The following is a 19,792-nucleotide window of genomic DNA, read 5'->3' as shown; positions in this document are numbered from 1 at the left end:
CTTTTGAACTATCAACAGAATTAGGCAATTCTGGTTTTATATTCACTTTTACTTTCTAGCTTCAGTTTTAATTTTATTGCATCTAGGACTTAATGCTTCAGTACGCTGAACACCCTGAATGGTCCTGTATTGCAACATGAACAGTCAGCACTAGGGGTCAAATTTCTCGGCTTTACTGTCACATTCAGGATAGCTGAGTGCTACTTTTCCACCATTTTCTATCCAAATATGAATGATTTTGAGGTCAAACCTCAAGAAATGACACTGAGCATTTACCAAAATAAATGAATTCTCTGCTGGTTCCAGCCAAAGTTCAACACAGCACAACGCACAGTCTCTGGCAGTTGTGTGCCAAAACATGTGACACACATAAATGTGGTGTTTCTCTTCTGCATGATGACAACAATACAACAATTCAACAGCATCTACAGGATGACAATAACTGTATGTGGATTGTGCACAATGTACTTTGTTAGGACCTGATACTGCAAGGACTTTTCTGTTTGATGACCTATGAGTAGCACTAAGAATAATGAAAAAGCTGAGAATCTGGAATCAGTGTATGTGCCCCAAGATAGGAACAATCACTGTCATTACTTTTAAAATAAATGAAAGAAATAGATTTGGGAGTTCTTAAAGAATGTAATAAAAATGTGTCCTTTAGGTATTTTGAACTTGGGATTCCAAAAGAATTTTCCACGCAAGCTGATTTGCACAGGCACGGGTTGGTAAGGGAGGCAATGGACTCTCCATCCCTGGAAATAGTCTAAAGGCATCTGGACATGGTGCAGGTGTAGGTGGCCTTGCCTGAGCAGTGGGGTTGGACCAGATTATCTCCAGGGGCCCCTTCTACTTCAGCAGTTTTGCAGTTCTGTGATAACTGAGCTCCAAAATCAGATAGTCTCAACCAGGCAGGGAACCCTTACAGGCAGTGAAGTGTGGTGTCAAACCACAAGCTTACACATTGCCCAGCTATGACATTTAGCAGCACCATAACTTTTCATGCAGTGAGATAAAGACCTGATTCTGCCCTGCCCTGAGTGTATCTGGTGAGTCCTGAGTATAGTCGGTGTTCATCACCAATCAGTCAAAAATGTTCTTGATCTTACCCCTCTGAAGTCAGCTTGTCTTTGCAAGGAGTGGGTCAGGCCTTCACAGAATGAGGCTGCAACTCCATAAAGATCAGATACAGATTTTCTTTTAATATAGCTCTCATGAAGTCCCAATAGGGGAGTCAGACATCTGAGGAAGATTATGCTGCAGGAGTCAGTCCTGAATCCGAGAAAGGAAGATGATGAGAGAAGTCATAAGAATGAGATGGGAAAAAGCAGGAGAGAGTGCACAGGAGTACAGAATTAGGAGGAAAAACATGGGCAATGGAAGAAATCCAGAGAGATGTGAGCAAATGCTGTTGTTTAGTCTCTTTAAAAACAAAATAAATAAAAAAAGTAAGAGAAATCTTCTAGGGAACTTCCCCCTACATTATTAGCAGCCAAAAGAAATCATATTATGTGCAAAATCTCTGTAGAATTGGACAACTGCTTAGAGAAGATGAAAGTGTATAGCAAGTGTTTTTGAGAGAAGGAAGAGAAGAGAAGAGAAGAGAAGAGAAGAGAAGAGAAGAGAAGAGAAGAGAAGAGAAGAGAAGAGAAGAGAAGAGAAGAGAAGAGAAGAGAAGAGAAGAGAAGAGAAGAGAAGAGAAGAGAAGAGAAGAGAAGAGAAGAGAAGAGAAGAGAAGAGAAGGAAAGGAAAAGGAAAAGGAAAAGGAAAAGGAAAAGGAAAGGAAAGGAAAGGAAAGGAAAGGAAAGGAAAGGAAAGGAAAGGAAAGGAAAGGAAAGGAAAGGAAAGGAAAGGAAAGGAAAGGAAAGGAAAGGAAAGGAAAGGAAAGGAAAGGAAAGGAAAGGAAAGGAAAGGAAAGGAAAGGAAAGGAAAGGAAAGGAAAGGAAAGGAAAGGAAAGGAAAGGAAAATTCAGGCTGACTCCAGCATAAAAGAGCATGTTCAGTAACAGAGAAACGCAGACACCTCAAGCCTGGTTGTCAGTGTTTCCCTCAGGCCAACGTCTCTAAGGCATGGCTGAATTGGCAGAGCTGGCTGTAGAAAGGCTGTATGGAAAATGCAAACTCCTGTCTTCAGTGTTTGCAGTAGGAGTCAGGCAGAGCACCCCAAGAGAGGGTGAAGCATTTTCCCAATCCGATGACATTATTTGGGGAGAAAAATTGTGCCTCAGTTTTGGTTTCAGAAAAGCAAGAAGGAGTAACCTTGGCAGGCTGCCTTAAAATTTGCTCCCTTCAGAAGAAAACCCCAACAGCAATAGCCTCTCACTTTTATTTATAGACAGCAAGCGATCTTGTTCTCACACACATTGACTGAAATGTGCAGCACTTTCTCCTACCAGCACTGGGTGCTGAACACAGCGAGCCTTTCCATCAGGACACAGGCCAGCTTTCTCCCAGAGTCTGGCTTATGTGAGAAATACACAGGGATGGTCAAACATGAAATTGGAGACTTTTTTTCTGCCTCACACAACAATAAAGTGTGGCAGAACACATTTAGTAAAGCCACTGATATGTGTCAGGGCAGAAGACACTGTTTTCCACTCCTCTGCACTCAGATTGAGCCCCCTGAAAAATCACCCCGTTGACCAAATGTTTTTAAGATAACAAAATAAATAGAATCAACCCCGAATGTTTTTCTTGTTCATCCTTTGTTTTATGATCCATGAGACTACTCTTAATTTCCCTATTCCAACCATGAGAGCTACAAAAATAGAAAAATAGAAATGAAAACTGAGCTCATTAGACAAGACTACCCCCACCAAAGTCAAGTTGGCCCTGTGTGGGTTTTGGAGCCCACCCAGGCAGAGCAGCTTGCAAGGCCTGTGCCTAAGATCACAATGTACTCTGCAATTACAGCACAATGCTGACAATAGCATTTTGTCAGTAAAATAAGAAATAGTTGTGAAGACATGTGAAGAATATGTAGGGGGGGATGACCAAATAAAAGAAGCAATTTTGTTCACTATTCTTTTGAGCAGTAGAGCAGGCTGACAGAAGGGTTATAGGATGGCACAGTATTTCCATCCACAGATGTCACAGGGACACTGCTGCACGTGATTTAAGATTAATCTCTTGAATCAAAATGTCACCATGTACACTAATGAGCAAAAACTCTCTGGCAGAGAATCCGTCCCTTGGGCTCCTGTTCCCAGGTAAGAAGCTTGTCTCCATGCTATTGTAGAAACTCTCTCAGCTGAGTGCACTGAGGTTGGTGGTATAACTTGCCCCTGGTTCACAATTTTCCATTTCAGACTCACTGTCTCTGTCTTGGTTTCGGTCTATTTACTTGGAGCCATTTCTTAACAATGTCTAATTTCCTCAAGGAATCCCTCTGAGTCCCCTCTCTTAGAAATGCTGCCATATCTTTTTTTTTAATCACTGAAAGGCACAAATATCCTTCCTGAGCCCTCTTACCATCCAGGCTGATTATACACATAGATTTCAGTTTCCATACATTTTCTACACAGTAGGAGTTCCCAAAATGCAGCCTCTGGGGATATAAAGTGTGGCCCCAACTGCAGCTCAATGAGATGAAAACAAAGCCGATCAGGTACTGTTTTACTGTTAATGAGCCTAACCAGCAGGCAGTTATTACTCAGTCTGGAAGACATAAGTGGTTGGAATCACAGCACATTCATTTTTTATTTATAGTGATGCACATTCAAATTAGAAGTAGCCCTCCAGCAGCTGGCATTTTGCCAGGGTCTGACCATCAGTGTGATAAAATTTGACTATCTTGAAGATATAGAATGCCTTTTGTTGCCTTTGTTTGTTTTTTTTTTTTTAAATATCAATCTTCTCCTACTCACAATTCCCTTGACTATCAAAAAGTGAACAATGAGGCTTAATTAATTTAGGAACCTTGTCCCTACTGAAAATGAAAGAAAAGAGTATTTTATCTTTTTTACTTGATGGTGAGGTACAAGTCAAACTTGATCTGACCTTGTAAATAAGTAGACTCAAGCCTTCTGGCAAATAAAAGAGTCAAAATGAACACTTGGACGCGAACCACAAAGAAATGGGTTTTTGGAGACAATGAACATTATTAGCCTGTTAATCTATTAATGGCAACTGTAAATACCTCACTCCAAATCATAGTGACTCTGAAACATTTAACTGGAGAGGCTCTGTGAGCCTGCCCAGGACAATGCGATACGAGGAAAACGTAGTAATTCGCCTCACCTTGCCAGCCATCGGTTTGCAATCTAACCCCTCCCCTGAGTTTAAGTTACAAACCTCAGTAACTGTGTGGCAGACTTGACAGCAATTAACATTACTCAGCTGCCAGCTGGGTTTTAAAACCTCCCTTCCAAGCGATCTTGTTACGTAGGTTTTAAAACCAGCCTGACAGGGCGCTGCCCTGCGCCAAGGAGCGGGGTCCTGCCTCTCTTAACATGGTGAGATTTTGCCACTGATTACAGGGGGAGCCGATAAATCACTGGCAGAGCAAAGGTAAATGCACCGAGCTGTTGTCTGCAGCATGAGGCTTGGGGGTTTTAGTCTAATCCCACCGAGGGGGCCTCACAGAAAGCGCTATAAAGAAATTATCCTTCTCAGTTTAATTCTTTCGTCCTGTGCAGTCCTGCAGTCGCACTCATCCACAGGAAAGAGCACAACACACTGCGAAGAACTCCTGGACCCTCACACCTCAGCGTTCAGACTTTACAAGTCAGGAAGGAGTTTCTAAGTCATTTAAAGCTGAAAAACCAAACTTTTGTTGGAAATCAACTACCTGGAGTGGCAGTCCCATCAGATTTAAAGCTAGCCCAGGGGCTGCGGCTCGGCTCCGAGCGGCGGGAGCACTCCGTCCCGCTGAGGGCCGCCGGGCGCCGAGCCCTCGCTGCTCCCACCTGGCCCGGGCCCGCCCCGCCTCTGCCGCGCGCCGGGCCCGCCCCTCCCCGCCCATTGGCTGGCGGGCGGGGGCGGGGCGGGGCGCGGCGGGGGCGGGGCTGCCGTCAGCTGTTCGCGGCGCGCCCGCCGGCGCCGGCCGCAGTTTGGCGGCGCGGAGGCTGCAGCGGCGGCGGCGGCTCCTCCCGGGACGCCCCGTCCCCGAGGGACGCCCGTCCCGCTTCTCGGTGAGTGCCCGGGAAGCGCCTTCGCCACTGGGGGCCGGCCTCTCTGTGCCAGGTTGCCGTTGAGGGCGGTGCCGAGGCCGGGCGCGATCGTGACAGGCAAGGGGGTTCGCCTCGGGGCAGCCCCGGCCCGGCCGGTCCTGCCCGGAGTCCCGCGCCCGCTGGGGAGCGGGAAGAAAGAGGGAGGGTGCGGGCGAGGAATGAGCTCGGTGGGCGCTGAGAAAGCAGCTGATTCGCTGATGTAGGCGATGGCTGATTCCACAGCCAGCGTGCCCCTCCCGGGCCGCCCCTCCGAGCTCGAGAATCTCGTCCCACGGCGCTGCCCGGAGAAGTCGCGTTAAACCTCTTGGCGGGGGGCACATCTGCGCGGCTAGAGTCCGGGCGGGGAAGAGTTAAGGGCGGCCAGCGGTGGCGAAGCGAGGCCGGCCAGCTTTGTTTTGGGACGCTGGCACGCACGTGTGCGCTGAGCCCTCCCTCCGCTCCCGGCGCGCCGCCTGTCAGCGCGGGCGCGCGGCTGCCCCGGCCCGCGCTGTCGCCGCTGGCTTCTGCAAGGAAGTGCCGTGGGTAGCACACGGCACCGGAGACGCGGGAGCTGCCCGGGCAAAGACCTAGCCCGAGCTGTGCGGTGTCTGTGGCTCCCAGCGTGAGCTGCGTTTGGAGGTTGTCGAAGGAATTCCAGTGAGTTGTAGGACGAGCTGCCCTTCGCGCTGCCTCGGCATTCTGTGAAAAGCTCTGAAAAAGGGTCGGACCGTATTGCAGGAGGTCGAGTTAAACTTCTTGCTCTTTAAACTCTCTTTTGTTTGGGGTTTGCTTTGTGCCTTTGCTGCACTTTCCTTGAGGAATGTCCGTGTCCCAGTGAAGCTGACAGATGAGATCTGGCAAACTTTCCTGCAAAGACAAAATACATTCCCACCTGCCTCTCTGTCAGGTGACTGATCCAGCAGAAGAGCTGGCAAGGAAATCATCCATGCCTGCCTCTTGGGGCTCATAACTCCTTTCAGTGTGCTACTTTCAGCCATGGATGAGAATGTTATGAGTGCTCTGCCACTGTTGTCATCCAGCAGAGCTGCATCCAGCTGTGGAGCTGGTACCTGTTCTGCTCTGCAGAAGCTTCTTTGGGAGTTGTGGCTCAGTTGAGTGAACTGCTGAGATGCGGCAACTTAAACAGACATAGTGCCCCCTGCACTATGTCAGTCAGAGCCCTGCAGAAACAGTTCTTGCACTGCTTGGTCCTGTTGTCTCTAGTGTGCTGGTGTCCAGAGTACTGCTCACCTGGGGGGAGATGGGAGCACCAAGGGCAGTGTTGAACACATCCTTATAAAATTATTATTAATGTCTCCTTCAGGCCTGAAATTCCTCTTGCTAGTCTTCCATTCTGTTAAATGCTTCGCAAACCAGAGCAAAGGAAGAGACATGAAGAGTTGAATTTCACTGCCTTGTTTGGAACTGGGTGGAAATCCTGGAGATGGATCTCTTAGGAGTCTGTCTTCCAATTGGGTTAGATGCACAGGTAACAGTAAAGGGACTTGTGGCATTTTTGGTAATACTGCTAATTGCTTTATGTTTGCAAAGAGCTCTGAAATAGTGATTTAGGGTTCATGGGGGTTTTTTCCCTCTACCATCTTTGTTCAGCTTTGTGCTGTAACAGAGTTCAGGAGTGTTTACTGTGGCAACTACAGAAATCCTGCTTTAAACACTGACACCAGCCATGTTTTTCTTTAGTGGTAGGATGAACCACTGCACTAACAGTGCATGTAGGCTTGAGGGTAAGAGGGATAAGGAAGTGACTGCATTGCCAAGGTTGGGACATGTCTTAAGCTGAGCTGAGGGGAGAAATGAGAAGTTGAAAGGAAAGCTGGCCCTCATAGGGAGAAGTAATGGAGAGCTTCACTGAAGTGGCTTTGACAACTCTTATGTTTTGCAACCACTGGGGTTTCTTAAAAATCTGGCCTTGCAGCCTTATGATTACAAGGTTTTCTTCAAGCCTATTTCTTATTGATTACAAGCTTTTCTTCAACAATAAGAAATAGGTGGGAAAAAGTGAATGGGATATACCATAAAGTTCAAGTATAGCAAGCCAAAACAAAGCAGACCCCAAAGAAGCTGACTGGCCATGGGGCAATTAGAAGAATTTGGGTTGCTTTTTAAAACGTCTTTTCTGTTTCTGTGTGCTGAGGTTGGGGGTTGGCTTTCTACTTGTGAGCCAGCAAGTAGAATGTGGAATTGGAGCTGTGGACTTATACATGTGTGAACTTTGTCTCTCTCTGGCCCAGCACCTGAGGACTTTCTGCAAAGCCTTCACCTTCACCACAGGTCACTCACCTCTCCTGTCCATGCAGATGGGCAGCACTGGGAAGTGGGGAAGAGGGAAAGTTTGGTAAAATCGGTTGTGTTTTATTGTTGGAGCAGAAGATATTCTCTCCTGGACAACTTTCTTGCTGTGTCTTAGCTGTTTCCTCACATGTCCCTTTATTGCAGGAGCAATGGATCGCCCCAACTACCTGGAAGAGGACTATTCTAGCCTGGATGGGCTGGACGATGACGTGTTTCACTCTGATGACTTTGGACTTGCAGGTCAGCCTGGTGAGATGACTGCAACTGGCTTTTTCACACAGAACCAGTCCTACAGCTGCCTTCTGGGGAGGTTTCAACTATTCCCCCTCACACACTGCTGTGGTCCCGGTATCAGGCATCCTGAGCAGCAGGACAAGGCAACTCAAACACTCAGCCCATCCTCTTCCAGTCAGGATGTTATGTTGCCTTGTGGAGTCACTGAAGAGCCACGGAGACTCTTCTATGGTAAGAGCACTCCAGTGTCACTAGCTTTGCAGCAAAGAAACTGTCCCTTTAGCTTCCCCAATCAAGCAAAGTCTCTTTCATTAGGGCGTTTTATTAAAGGACTGAAATTATTTTGCTTTAGTCCTACTCCCTCAAGAAAGACAACTTGTATTTTCTTACCATTGCTTGTCTACTGCAGGAACCGGACACTTGCTCATTGCTTCTGCTTGTCTTTGATATTTCTTTTCTCTCTTTGGTTTTATTCTATCACATTTGATCTTACTGCTAGATGTCTAAACGTTCACCGTACTTCATATCTTACAATTTGCCTACATTTTTAACTACCAGTGGTCTGTCTCATCCACGTAGGAAGTGGAAACTCCTAGAAGTTTTCAGTGAAGAGAAGAAGATGCAAAAAGTTACAGCTTTTAGGCTCTTCACTGGAGTTAAAGTTGCTGAATAAGTAGCATGTCCATCTGGTATTTTACTAGTAACTGATGGGTCACCACTCAGCTTTGTGTATCCAATTCAGCTTTAATTCAAATCACTAAAATCACTAAATTACAGAAAAATAAGAAAAGACTGACACAAAAGATACTTCTACCTTTGAGGGGAGACAACTTGAGGCAGAGATCCTGTAAAACTGCAAAACTATCCTTAAAAAAAATCCCAAGCCACAGCATTTGGCTGAGCTGTAAGCAAGCAAAATGAAATAAATTTTAAGATCCTGCCACTCATTTGACTATGGGAATCAACACAATGCTCTGTTTAATGAATGTAAGTTTATTTGAAAGCTGGGCAAATCTTTTACTGCACTGTGTTACAGTATACAGTCATTGTTTGGCCTTCAGGAACTAGACTTGAAAAGTCAAAAATGTAGGACTATGTACAGCTCTTTCCTCCACAAAGTGTACTCAGCAGAAAAGATAATCTTTGCACTGAGAGAATGACACTTCTGCTCTGTTTTGTAGGGAGTGCTGGTTACCGTTTACATGTCCCTCCAGCTGGCTTTGTGTTGGATCCGCACCTCCAGGAGGAAGCTCGGGAAGGTCAGCGGGAAGCACGAGCTGAGGTGCAGATTGCACGGAAGTTGCAGTGCATCGCCGACCAGTTCCACCGGCTCCACATGCAGAGGGTAGGGTGTCTCTGGAGGGGAAACTGGGGGTTTACCTGTCCAAGAGTGCTACTCTGAAGACTGGCTCCAGCCATCAGCTAAGTGAACTGTTGTTTAAGACAGCATACTGCCAACAGTGATAAAATGGCAGGAGTATCCTGATGGATTTTGCTTATGCTAGATTGCTTGCTCTTCCTAAAGACTGGCAGGTGGAGGGAAGAGAATATGAGGGAATATGAATATAAGCATTTACTGCCCAGGAAGGGAGCTCTTCTGTGTTAGATGCTGCTATTCCAGCTCTTCCTGTTCATCAGCAGTGGGGTTTGAGGCTTTTCCCAGGAATCTTCCTCTTGCTTTTTATTACAACCTTTACTCATCTCCATTCTCCTCACCACCAGCACCTTCTCTTCTGTGGAACATGTAGCCATCAGTGGCTTATGTCAGCTCCTTGTCTTGGAGATAACAAGCCTGGGTCTGTTCTAACACTTCTTGTTTTCTAATGGTAGTTCTATGTAACGTTGTAAAGAATATTTAGATCATACTAGACTTGCTAGCAGCTACTAGTAAGACAGTCATAGCTAGTGTCTCAGACTTGTGACTAACTTCCTCACCACAAAATACACCTGTAAGATGCTATCAGGTCTGAAAAACACACTCCAGATTCTTGGTTTCTTAAAAAAAAAAACAAAAACAAAAAACAACAACAACAAAAAAAAAAACCCACCAAAAAAACCCAACAACAACAAAACCCCAAAAAAACCCCATCAAACCAAAACCCAAACACTGCTGTTCAAAGAAACAAAATAACCATTACCCCCAGAACCCTCGATTCTTTCTTCCTTGCTCTCCTTCCCCTTTGAGTAGAGATAAAATGGAAATCTCAGCCCATACAGAGATGGTCAGAGGTGGCAGAAGCTTGGCAGTTCGCAGCAGTTTGCCACTTCTATGCAAGCCCAACAAGGAGGGTGTGCATCTGCTTGTATATGAAGAAATTTTGATGACTTCAGACAGGGACAGAAAGTTTATCCTACTCCAAGTGAGTTTGTCCTCTGTTAACTGTGGGATGGTTTACAGCCCTTCTCAAAGGTAAGTGAGGGACTCTGTCCGGGTCAGAGAGTGTGGCTTGTGGCTGGGCAAAGGCTTGGTCCCCTCTGTGTCACCTGAGAGATGAGGAAATTCTGGGACTCCTGCATCATCCTAATAAGTGGATGATTAAAGAAGGAAAAGGAAGATTAGCCTGTAGAAATGTAGATGGGGCTATGAATGTCATTTAGGGAACTGCAGGAATAAAGAGCTACCACGAGATTTTTAACGTGTTGTTTGTGGTTGAATGGGGTTTTCCCCGGTGGCGCCTTTTCGCCAGCGTTAGCTGCAGGCCCCGCTCTCTCGCCAGGCTGTCTCACAGCAAAGGGAAGGTTTAACCAACTTGGCAGAGGAGCCCTGCACTGAACTGGTGGAACTGGTTGTAACTTGACCCCTTTCATCTGGGGGGAGTGTCCCTATCTGATGCCCGTGCCTTGGAAACGCGTCCGGGAGCGCCCACCCGCCCCGGCCCCACTAGGGCAGGGCAGGCGGGGTCGGGCTGCCGGTGCCCGGCCGCGGCTCCCGGTGCCGGCCCGGCCGCGCAGCCCCGGCCGGCGGCCAGCCCGGCGTGTGGAGCCGTAGTAAACAAAGGCGTCCGGCTGTGCTGGGCGGCGCGGCCCGGCCCGGCCCCCGGGGCCCGCCAGAGGAGGGGCTCCGCGCTCTTTGTTTGAACTGGAACAGCAACAAGTTGTAAAGGGGACAGGAGCGGGGGGCCTTCAAACATTTAAATTTGAAAACAAAACGGGGAAAAAAATACCAAAACCAACTAGAAAACTTAACCCGAGGACAGAGTAGTTCAGCCAGTGGTTATCCACAGCCTGACCCTGGGATAGGCCTTGGCATTTGGATCTGCTAAGGGATTCTTTCTTGTTTGTCAGGGAAACTGAGTGTTGAGCCACATATTGGTGTCCAAAGCACTGATCCCTGTGGAGTGTTTTGTTGTCATGCCCACTCCCTTCTCTCCCAGTCCTGCATGGAGGATTTCCTTTGGCTTTTGGCATGAATCCCTCTGGAGAACCCCCTGTCCTATGTGCAGTGACTGCCCAGCCCGTTGCTGAAGGAGCAGGCGGTCTGCCCTGGAGACACGTGAGCAGTTCACAATGTGCTGTGGTTTGGAAGGGGCAGTCTCTGAGGCATGGAAAACTAGGCTGTCGTTTATCTTGCTGTGAAACTAACCCCTGATTTGAAACCCCATTTCAGCTTGTCTCAAACATTTGGTCAAAACCAACTTTCCAGAGTGGTGTCTTGAATCAGATTTAGAATACCACAAAGTTAGTCACACCAGTGTGGTCTTGTGAAGTCCTGAGAGAGAGAGCAAGCTTGGTTTTCAACAAGCTGTGCCTGTTTTCAGAGCCTAAAAAACATTTATCTGTGAACCTGTGAAAAGAAAATGCGTGTGCCCTTCCAGTGGAAGTTAGGAAAGGCTTTTAGCACTGGAATGGTGCATCCAGCTAGCTCAAGAGCTGCCTTCTCATGGCTCTTGACTTCTGTGAGACTCTCCAGCAGTTCAGGTATGGCCCCCATTCTGCTGCTGCAGCAGCAAGGCTGTGTTGACACAAAGGCTGCTGGTTAATGTACATCCCTGGCTGAGAGAGAAACTGAGCAAGCAATTGCTGCTGAGGCTGACATCACTGAGTTGTCATTGGACTCTGCTGCATGCATGGTCTAACCCCATCCTACACTTGGAGCCCTGGAGAGTCACTGTTATCTCTTCTCTGGGTTTCTGGAGCTAAATGGTATTTATTCTGTGGTTCTTGCCTATACAAAAGATTTTTGGGTATGCATCTAGTAAGAATAAGAAAATTGGCTGCACCTATGCTTGCTTTTTGGCATGAAAATCACTTTCAGAGTTTCATTTCCTATTAATATGTTAAACAGAAAACAGTAATTTAAAATCTGGCTATTTCATCCTTAGAACAGTGCTAGAGCAATAACACAACATTCCCTAGAACTCCATGTCTTTCATCTACTTAAGATGCTGAATTTCTTGTAAGAAGACTTGAGCAACACTCTGTGTTCCTAAATAGCAGAGCCTGCTACAGGTTGATCTAGATTGCAAGGGCTCTGCAGAATGACATGTGAGGCCCATCTATGTTTTCTTGAGTTCTTTACTGTCTCTTACTTGATTGAGGCTGTGTAGCTTCTAGCAAACTTTCCCTGTTTTATTTTTTTCACCCTGCCCCTGGAGAACAAAGGTAGAGGCAAGTATGCTTTCTGCAAGAGAAGCCAGTACCTGCCACCTCCTCCTTGGTTTGAAGCAAGTGTGTCTTTGCTATGGAATTGGTGAGCTGCTGCTGTAGCTCAGCCTGTGGCTGAACTTCAAGAGTGTGCTCTGAGGTTATAGAGAACAGAGCTGAGCTTATGGGACCTGTGGGTTGGTTGGCTGGGATGTGCTTCCCACACCCCACATGTCCAGGCTGTGGCAACAAGTGCTTGGGCTCTGCTTCAGGACCTGAGTGCACTTGGGTTTCCTTGCCTGTGAGGAATGGAGAGTGTATTTCATGACATGAGCGGTTGTTAAATGGGATGTGAGTACACAACCAGGAATGGCGGTGGCAGCAAAGCCACCCCAGAGGAGCAGGGGGTTATCCAGCGGTGGGGTGGATGACACTGTATATCAGGATCACACCCCTTCAGTTTGACGGGCTCCAATGAGGCACTGGAACTCTATAGCTTTTTCCAAATAAAATTACTCTTTTAAAGCAGGCTGCAGCTTTGAGGGGACTGCCTTTATCGTATTTCTTCTTCATGGAGATAAGATCACTTCACAGGGGATAAAATTGTCTCTTTAAGAGCCAAGGAGTGGTAGCCTTGAACAGTTCTGGGCTCAGGTCCAAGCAGAGCCACTGACTTGCTGTATGACCTCAGACAAGTCTCTTGACCTCCTTGTGCTTCAGTCAACCCATCTGGAAAGCTCAGTTTAAAAAAAGCTGAGCCTCAATGAGAACCAGATGCTGAATCAGAACTGAGCTTTCTTGAGTAAATAAGTGCATTACAAACAACAACAAAGTCCCTTTCCAACACATCAGGAATCCTGCAGTTGATTTAGATATGCTGACCATGCTCAAAAATCCTCTGTGGATCTAGCTGTAGAAAACTTTGTTTCTCTAAATTCCCCAGTTGGTTCAGCAAGTAAGTCTTACCATCACTGCAACAGGGTTCAGCAGCCCATGGAACACAAATCCCTGCATCCACACTGGCTGTGGGCAGACAGCTAGGCATGTACCTGTTTGCCTCAAGCTAATGACACTGAAAATGTCCAGAAGGAAATGTTATTTTCCTTTGAAAGTGAAACGTGTTATGTTTTGCATACTTCTTCCTGTCTGTCTCTCATAAGAGTTATCAAGGCCTCCTCTGAGACACTTCTACTTATGCAACAGGGAGCCTGCATCGCTTGTCGGAAACTTATTGGCATGAGAGAATGGGTACATGGTACTACAGGAGCATCATTTATCCCAAACTCCAACAGGCTTTTTTCACTATTAAGGACATTCAGGGCACTTTTAACAGTTGCTTTTTTTACACTGGCATTGTTTGAAGGAATTTGTTCTTTATGATGACCTTATATTTTAGTAAAAATGTTCAGGAAAGCTTCCTAATAATAATGCAGAGATTCAGACTGTCCTAGCTAAGCCTGTAGCACCAGTAGCTCCACACTTCACTTGTACCTGCAGTCTCTTTGAGACCTGGGGTACGTGTTTTCGTTCATTTGTTTCTTGAGTAGGTCAGTGTGTTTCAGGATCTTCCCTGCTGGCTGGTCCTTGCTGCTGCTGTGCACAGCAGTGGGTCACCTCTTCAGCTCTGCTTTCTGTGTGCTGCCCACTGGTGCGGGACTCAAATCTCCAGCTGAGGATGCACAAACATGGTGAGGGAGAGAACTCCTGAAGTGAGTGAGCCCAGTTTAAAGGACGGGGGGTAGGGTGGGTGTGAGTTTGGGAAGACTGAGATGTAAAACAAAGTTCCTTCAGGGCTATGGAACTGGAATCCTAGGCTTGAGGAAAGGAAGGGGCCATCCTTATGGTCAGTGGAGTCATAAATTTGATATAAGTATGTGGAGACAGTTTTTTTTGCTTAATATTATTAGATTACTTTTTTTCCCCTTTTTGTTTTGACAAATGACAATGAAGGAAGAGGTGGGCTTGGAAGTGTACCTTCCCCATGCATACAAATGACACAACAACTTGCTGCCACTTGCCTAGTACTTGTTTTGACATCCTGCTGCCCATGGAGCTGATTACTTGACATGCAGGTTAACAGAAATGTGCTGGACCATTTCACAACTACTCTGAAATTGTATTCTTTGGTATGTTAAGAAAGATACTGAGAACAAGAACATAATTATGCCACTGTATAGATTCATGTTTCGACCATATCTTGAATGTTATATGAAGTGCTGGTTTTCTTCATGATGCAGCAGAACTAGAAAAGGTTCAGAGAAGGGCAAGACGAACGATAGAACTTCCATATGAAAAAATGGGCTAAGGACTGCTAAGTCTAAAAAAAGATACAAACCAAGAGGGAAGCAATATTAAACAGAAATCAAAAGTGACATGAAGGAGATGAATAGACTAATTTCTCCCAGTACAAGAACTAGGCAAAATCAAGTCAAACTAGTGGGAGCCAGCTCAAAGTAAATGAGGTCATTTTTCATGCAACAGGTGAAAGCAGTGGAGCTCCTTGTCAAGGCATATTGTGCATCCTAGTGCTTTATCTGGGTTCAAGGGGAATTGAGACAAGTTTATGACCATTGAAGCAGACATTAAATAAACAGAAACCAGATCTGACTCAGGAAATCCTAAGCTCAAACTAGTTAGATGCTGAAAGAGAGTACTAGTGGAAGCTATTGCATGTACTTGCCCTTAGCTTTTCCTCAGGCAGCCATGTAAGGCTGCTGCTGGAGGCTGAGCTATACGAACTCTTGATGGAAGTCACATATAATCATTGTATATCAGTTTAATAAGACCCACAAAACTTCTACATCATCCTAATCTAGCCTCTTCTATGCTTTCAGCTGACAAAAGATTTAAATATATTGCATGTGTGTTCCTGTTATTACGTGTTAAAATAGGGGATAATGTTAAAAAGCAGTACTTCCTGCCTAGCTCTGGTAGAGAAAGTGAGCAGAGGATAAGGGAGCTGGTGGCAGGAGAGCCGTGCAAGCTCTGTGCAACTGTGTGCCATGAATCCTGCTGGACACAGGACTGTCTTGAGGCAGTGGGGCCACAACCTCAAAAGACCAAGATTGCCCAGAATAAAGAGCACAAACCAGTTCATTGAGACAGTGCACGTGAATCATTCTGCAGTATTTCTAACGTCAGTGTTCAGTGCTGCTGTCTCCCCTGTACAACCCCTTCAGTCTCTGCAGGTTCTTCTGGATTTCTTCAGCTCTTGCAGCACTGTGACAGTAGTAACATGCTTTCTGCTTGTAGCAATATGACAGCTGAGAAATTATTTTTCAATTAAGAAATAATTGTGGTAATGCCCCACTTATTTTTTATTGTGGGAGAGTACAAAATGCAGGTTATAACTTGACTGAGATCATACAAGGATTGCTGATAGGAACCTAGTTGTTGTGCCTCCAGTCCTCCACCTAGGTTGGTTGATCTTATTAAGATAGTGCCATCTTTGAGGGGGATGATGAGATGTTTGGACTGATTATTTACGGTGAGGAGTGTACATGTTTGTATTTTACTCAATTAAATTTTATGGTGGAAAGGCAGGAAAGCAAGTGCCCAAATGCAGAGTTCTCTTTTGTTTCAAGCCACTGAGGAGGAATGTCCTGCCAGCCTTTATAGTCTCCGTTTGGATGTTGGGGTTTTTTTTTTTTTTTGTTTGTTTTTCCTCAGTAGCCGCCTCGCCAATTGAAAAAGAATTCTTCTGAGGAGCGGACCACGGCAGAAAAAAATAGCGAACCAAAAACAAGCAGTGAGGCAACTCCTATTAACCCCAGTTAGGTTTTCCGTGATGGGAGCCAGCCCCGAGGGCGTGCTGGCAGTGGGGCTGGAGCCCCCGAGGGCCAGCGGGGCCGTCCGGCGGGCGAGGAGCGGCGGGCGGTGCGTGCGAGGGCCCGGCCGGGCCGTGTTTGCGCTCGGCGGCTGTGTTTATATCGCGGGCTAAATTTAGCCTCTGACTCATCGGCGCTGCTGACGAGAGCTCGCGCTGCCCGCAGGCCCCAGCCCTGCACCTGCCCTCCCGCCGCCTCCCCGCGCAGCCGGGCGGCCCCGCGCCCACCCCTCCCCCCCGCGCCAGGATATTTTTCCTGTAAAAACTTTTAAAGTGTTATTTTAAGCAAACCCCGAGGCAGACTTTAATCACTAGGGGGGGTCTCCGCAGAGTGAGCAGGTTTGGGAGCACCTCCCTTCTGCTGGCGAAGGAATGGATGCCAAACACAGGTCAGCGGGTCCCGCGGCCGGCACAGGGCAGGCGATGAACACCGGGAGCTGTGGAACAGCCCTGCCCTGCCACACGCAGGTTCAGTCAATAAACCCTTAAAAAAGTCAAAAACTCCTGCAGCTGCCGGCTGCGGCTGGGCGGTGTGGAGTGTCCTCTCCGGGGTATCTCTTCCAGCACTCTCACACACACACCCCCACACCCAGAGCATGGGGGTGAGCCGTGCCAGACCCCGGGCCGCTGGTACAGAGTGGTATCGGGCACAGTTCTGTGGAAATGTGGGATCTCTATTTACTGCATTTGTGGAAAATAAGCCAGCGTGCCCCTCGGGATGGGGAAGGAGGGGAAGGCCGAGGGCCTGGGAACGCGGTGGCCGGTGGTTGCCCTTCCCAGGTTGCCGTCAGCTGGCTGTTGCCATGGCGGCTGTCTGCTTCCCCTTCCTGCCGCGCTGGAGAGGAAGGCGCGAGCGGCTGCGTGTTTGTTTTTAAACGCCGAGAAGCTGAGAACGGCTCACCTGCGCAGCTGCGCCGGCAGCAGGTTTGGGGCAACAGCCGTCGCTGTTTGCTGCTCAGAACCAGCGCCTCAGTCCGTGCCCCGTCCTGTGCGTGGGCTGGGCAGCCCATACATGGGTTTTGGGTTACCCTGCACCCTGCGTCCTTCCAGCTTTGCCCTGTACTGTCTATCCTCTCTCCATAATTACACGTTGCAAAGTCTGATGGAGGCTTGTGAGAAAGGAAGCAATACTTGAGGTGATGCCTCCTTTTACTACAAGTTGAGTCCCATGTAAGTCATTGCAAGAGACAGAAGGATGGAGTTTCCCGAGGTAGAGCTCTCATCCTCTTTATTGTGTTACCATGAGAAACCATGTGGCTGAGCTCCTCTTTCATTTTTTTTCTCTGTTACTGCCTCCTTTTTTTCTCTGCTGGTTCTACACATGCATTATACTTTGGTCATTAGGAATCACAGCTGGAAAGATTTGTATTTGACTTCCAATGGCCTGCATTTCTCTCTCCAGTAGGGGACACCTTCTGAAACCTCTGTTGCCTTGGGGACTGTGACTTTCTAGTCTTTCTAAGCTAAAGCATATTTTGTGGTAGCACAATATGCCTCCAGCCACCTGGCAGCCAAAACAGCCTTCAGCGATGAGTCAGCAGCTGCTCCCAGTGTGCAAGTATTTTTGTATTCAGTGAATAAATACAATCCCAACAACTTGTTGCTAATACTTGTATTAGTCATTAAAGGAAGAATAATGTTTTTATGTACACATATGCCATTATTCTTCTTTTGCTCTCACAGCACCATTTACAGCCATATTAATCCTTCTAGTTAAACTGGGATAGAATACAACCCTTAATTGTCTGGAAGCTAGGAAGCAAAGTCAGAATCTGCCCATGAGATCAAGCGGGTAGATGGAGTGTATCAGACAGACACACATACAACATGTGTGCATATGACAAGCATATTTACTTTTTAAAACAGGGATGTTAATGGCATGTGTATATCAAGTGTAAAAATGAGTCTTATTAATCTGTTAAACATGTATGCTCCTGGATTCAAGCAGCTGTGTCAAAAGGACAGCATTTTCTTTGAAGTGCATCACCTGTCCTGATCTTCCCTTTGATCACCCTGTGCAAGGGCTTGGTAGGAGTACAAAAGGTTTTGACGTCTGGGGTGCTATTTGCCAGATATGTATCTGTATGCTTACAGTGTGAAACATGTATTAGGAATTAATTATGGGCAAGGACTAAGTGTCGGGTCAGTCGTGTTCCTCTTTCATTTGCTTCCAGTAAAAGTCTTGCTTTTTTTTGTGTGTGTGTTTGTTTACAAGTAGTCTGGCTTTTGGTTCAGCACAGTTCATGGAAGAGGCTTCACTAATGTACTGTTGCAGAGAACACTTTTCCTGTAAAATGGCCTTTTCTTGTGACTCATTGAAGCATTCATGCTTACGTTTCAGACAGACAGTCTCTTAAGGATATCCCCTTTAAAAAGCAGCAGCTGCAATAGGAAACGGTTTTATGTGTTTCCAACTTTGTGTTGACTTACTGTATTCACAAGTCTACTCTTCTTTAATTACAGTTAGTGTAGAGGGCAAAAGGGGCTTCTTTCCTTCTTGGGAAGGAAGCCTCAAAAGGGTCATTTTGTTGCTCCCACATGGAGGTGGCAAAGTGTTCATCCCTGGTATTTTTGTGCAGTAGTGACTCTGAGGATTGAGTTATTTTGATAAAGGGCAAATCAGCCTTGTGAAGCTTAGGGAAATGATACACCAGTGTCACAATAGTTATGAATCTTAGAAAAATGTCACAAAACATATCACATTAAAAAAAAATATATATATATGCCAATTTCATGGAATCACTCTTCTGGGTTTTCTGTCCATCCTGAAAGCTAAATTATTGCACACCAAAAACTCCTCAGTCTTGAAATCTTTAAGAATTTTGGTCTTGGCTGAAGCATATGTGGGGTAAAAGACACAGAAACTTGTGAAAAGGGCATTTTTTTGTTATTTCCATAAATTGTTTACTGCAAATAATATTTGCCATTCCGTTCTGTGGCTCTTGTCCCATGCTGAATTAGTACCACAGAAAGCAGATCAACCCAGAAGTGAAGCTATAGCTCCAAACCCCATTAGCTGAGCTTGCTGCTGAAGCACTTAGTCCCAGCTTGCTCCTCTTCACAGGTCATCATTTTTCTGTTGTCCTGGAACAAGCATCAGCCTGAGTACACCATGCCATGGATCAGATAGTTTAGGATGATCTGTTAAACACGAAGGGCAACTTCTTTATCAGATTAGTTCTGGCCTTGGTCATTTGCTGCTCTAGTTCACTTTCCAGCACTGCTATGGAGACAGGACATCGTGAGTGAGCTGCTCCAGTATGTGGGCCAGTGAAAGTGTGTGTGGGACCACATCACCATGGAAGAAAATGCTGGCTGAATACAGACCTAGGGAAATACAAGCAAGCCCTAGGTCTAGGAATAAAACCTGGAAAGCTGCCCTCAAAGTAGTGCTCTATTTTTTACTTCAAAACAAAATGGTGTCAACATTCTTAAAAAAGTTATGTGAGATGTTGTGCTTCTTATAAGCAAGGAAAACCAAGAGTAAAATATTTCCTATTCTGCTCTTGCATGGAAACTTCCTCAAGTGTATTAGGCAAATACAGGAAACAATTTTAATTGGAAAAGGACAAAAATGCTGTACCAAAAAGTGACTTCAAGAGGCAGTGAAATAAACACAGTAGAATATAAAGTAAATGCATATTAGTTTTTCTCAGTATTTTCTAATCACATCCCACTGATTCTC

At 46.3% G+C, this 19,792-nt stretch overlaps 1 protein-coding gene and 1 long non-coding RNA gene across 11 annotated transcripts in view; one reads left to right on the top strand and one right to left on the bottom strand.

Moving 5' to 3' along the window:
- The window catches only part of LOC135303036 (uncharacterized), a 35,021-nt gene extending 30,133 nt beyond the window's left edge, over nt 1-4,888 (bottom strand). Inside the window, exon 1 of the long non-coding RNA XR_010364573.1 lies at nt 4,790-4,888. This is a non-coding gene — a long non-coding RNA (uncharacterized LOC135303036). The remainder of the gene's footprint in view (nt 1-4,789) is intronic.
- The window catches only part of BMF (Bcl2 modifying factor), a 33,298-nt gene continuing 17,900 nt past the window's right edge, over nt 4,395-19,792 (top strand). For 2 of the 10 annotated variants that reach the window (XM_064424207.1, XM_064424213.1), the window contains exons 1-4: nt 5,000-5,132; nt 6,475-6,639; nt 7,608-7,928; nt 8,879-9,042. In XM_064424207.1, coding sequence (XP_064280277.1) covers nt 7,613-7,928; nt 8,879-9,042 — 480 coding nt within the window. In that variant the 5' untranslated portion in view covers nt 5,000-5,132; nt 6,475-6,639; nt 7,608-7,612. Of the gene's footprint in view, nt 4,510-4,999; nt 5,133-5,795; nt 5,892-6,474; nt 6,640-7,607; nt 7,929-8,878; nt 11,616-19,792 lie in introns of those variants that run through there. The other 8 variants (XM_064424209.1, XR_010364572.1, XM_064424214.1 and 5 more) reach the window with 8 other exon arrangements.

This window comes from Passer domesticus, chromosome 6, assembly GCF_036417665.1.
Source record: "Passer domesticus isolate bPasDom1 chromosome 6, bPasDom1.hap1, whole genome shotgun sequence".
In the NCBI taxonomy this organism is placed as follows: Eukaryota; Metazoa; Chordata; class Aves; order Passeriformes; family Passeridae; genus Passer; species Passer domesticus.
This window is presented reverse-complemented; position numbering and strand designations above follow the sequence as displayed.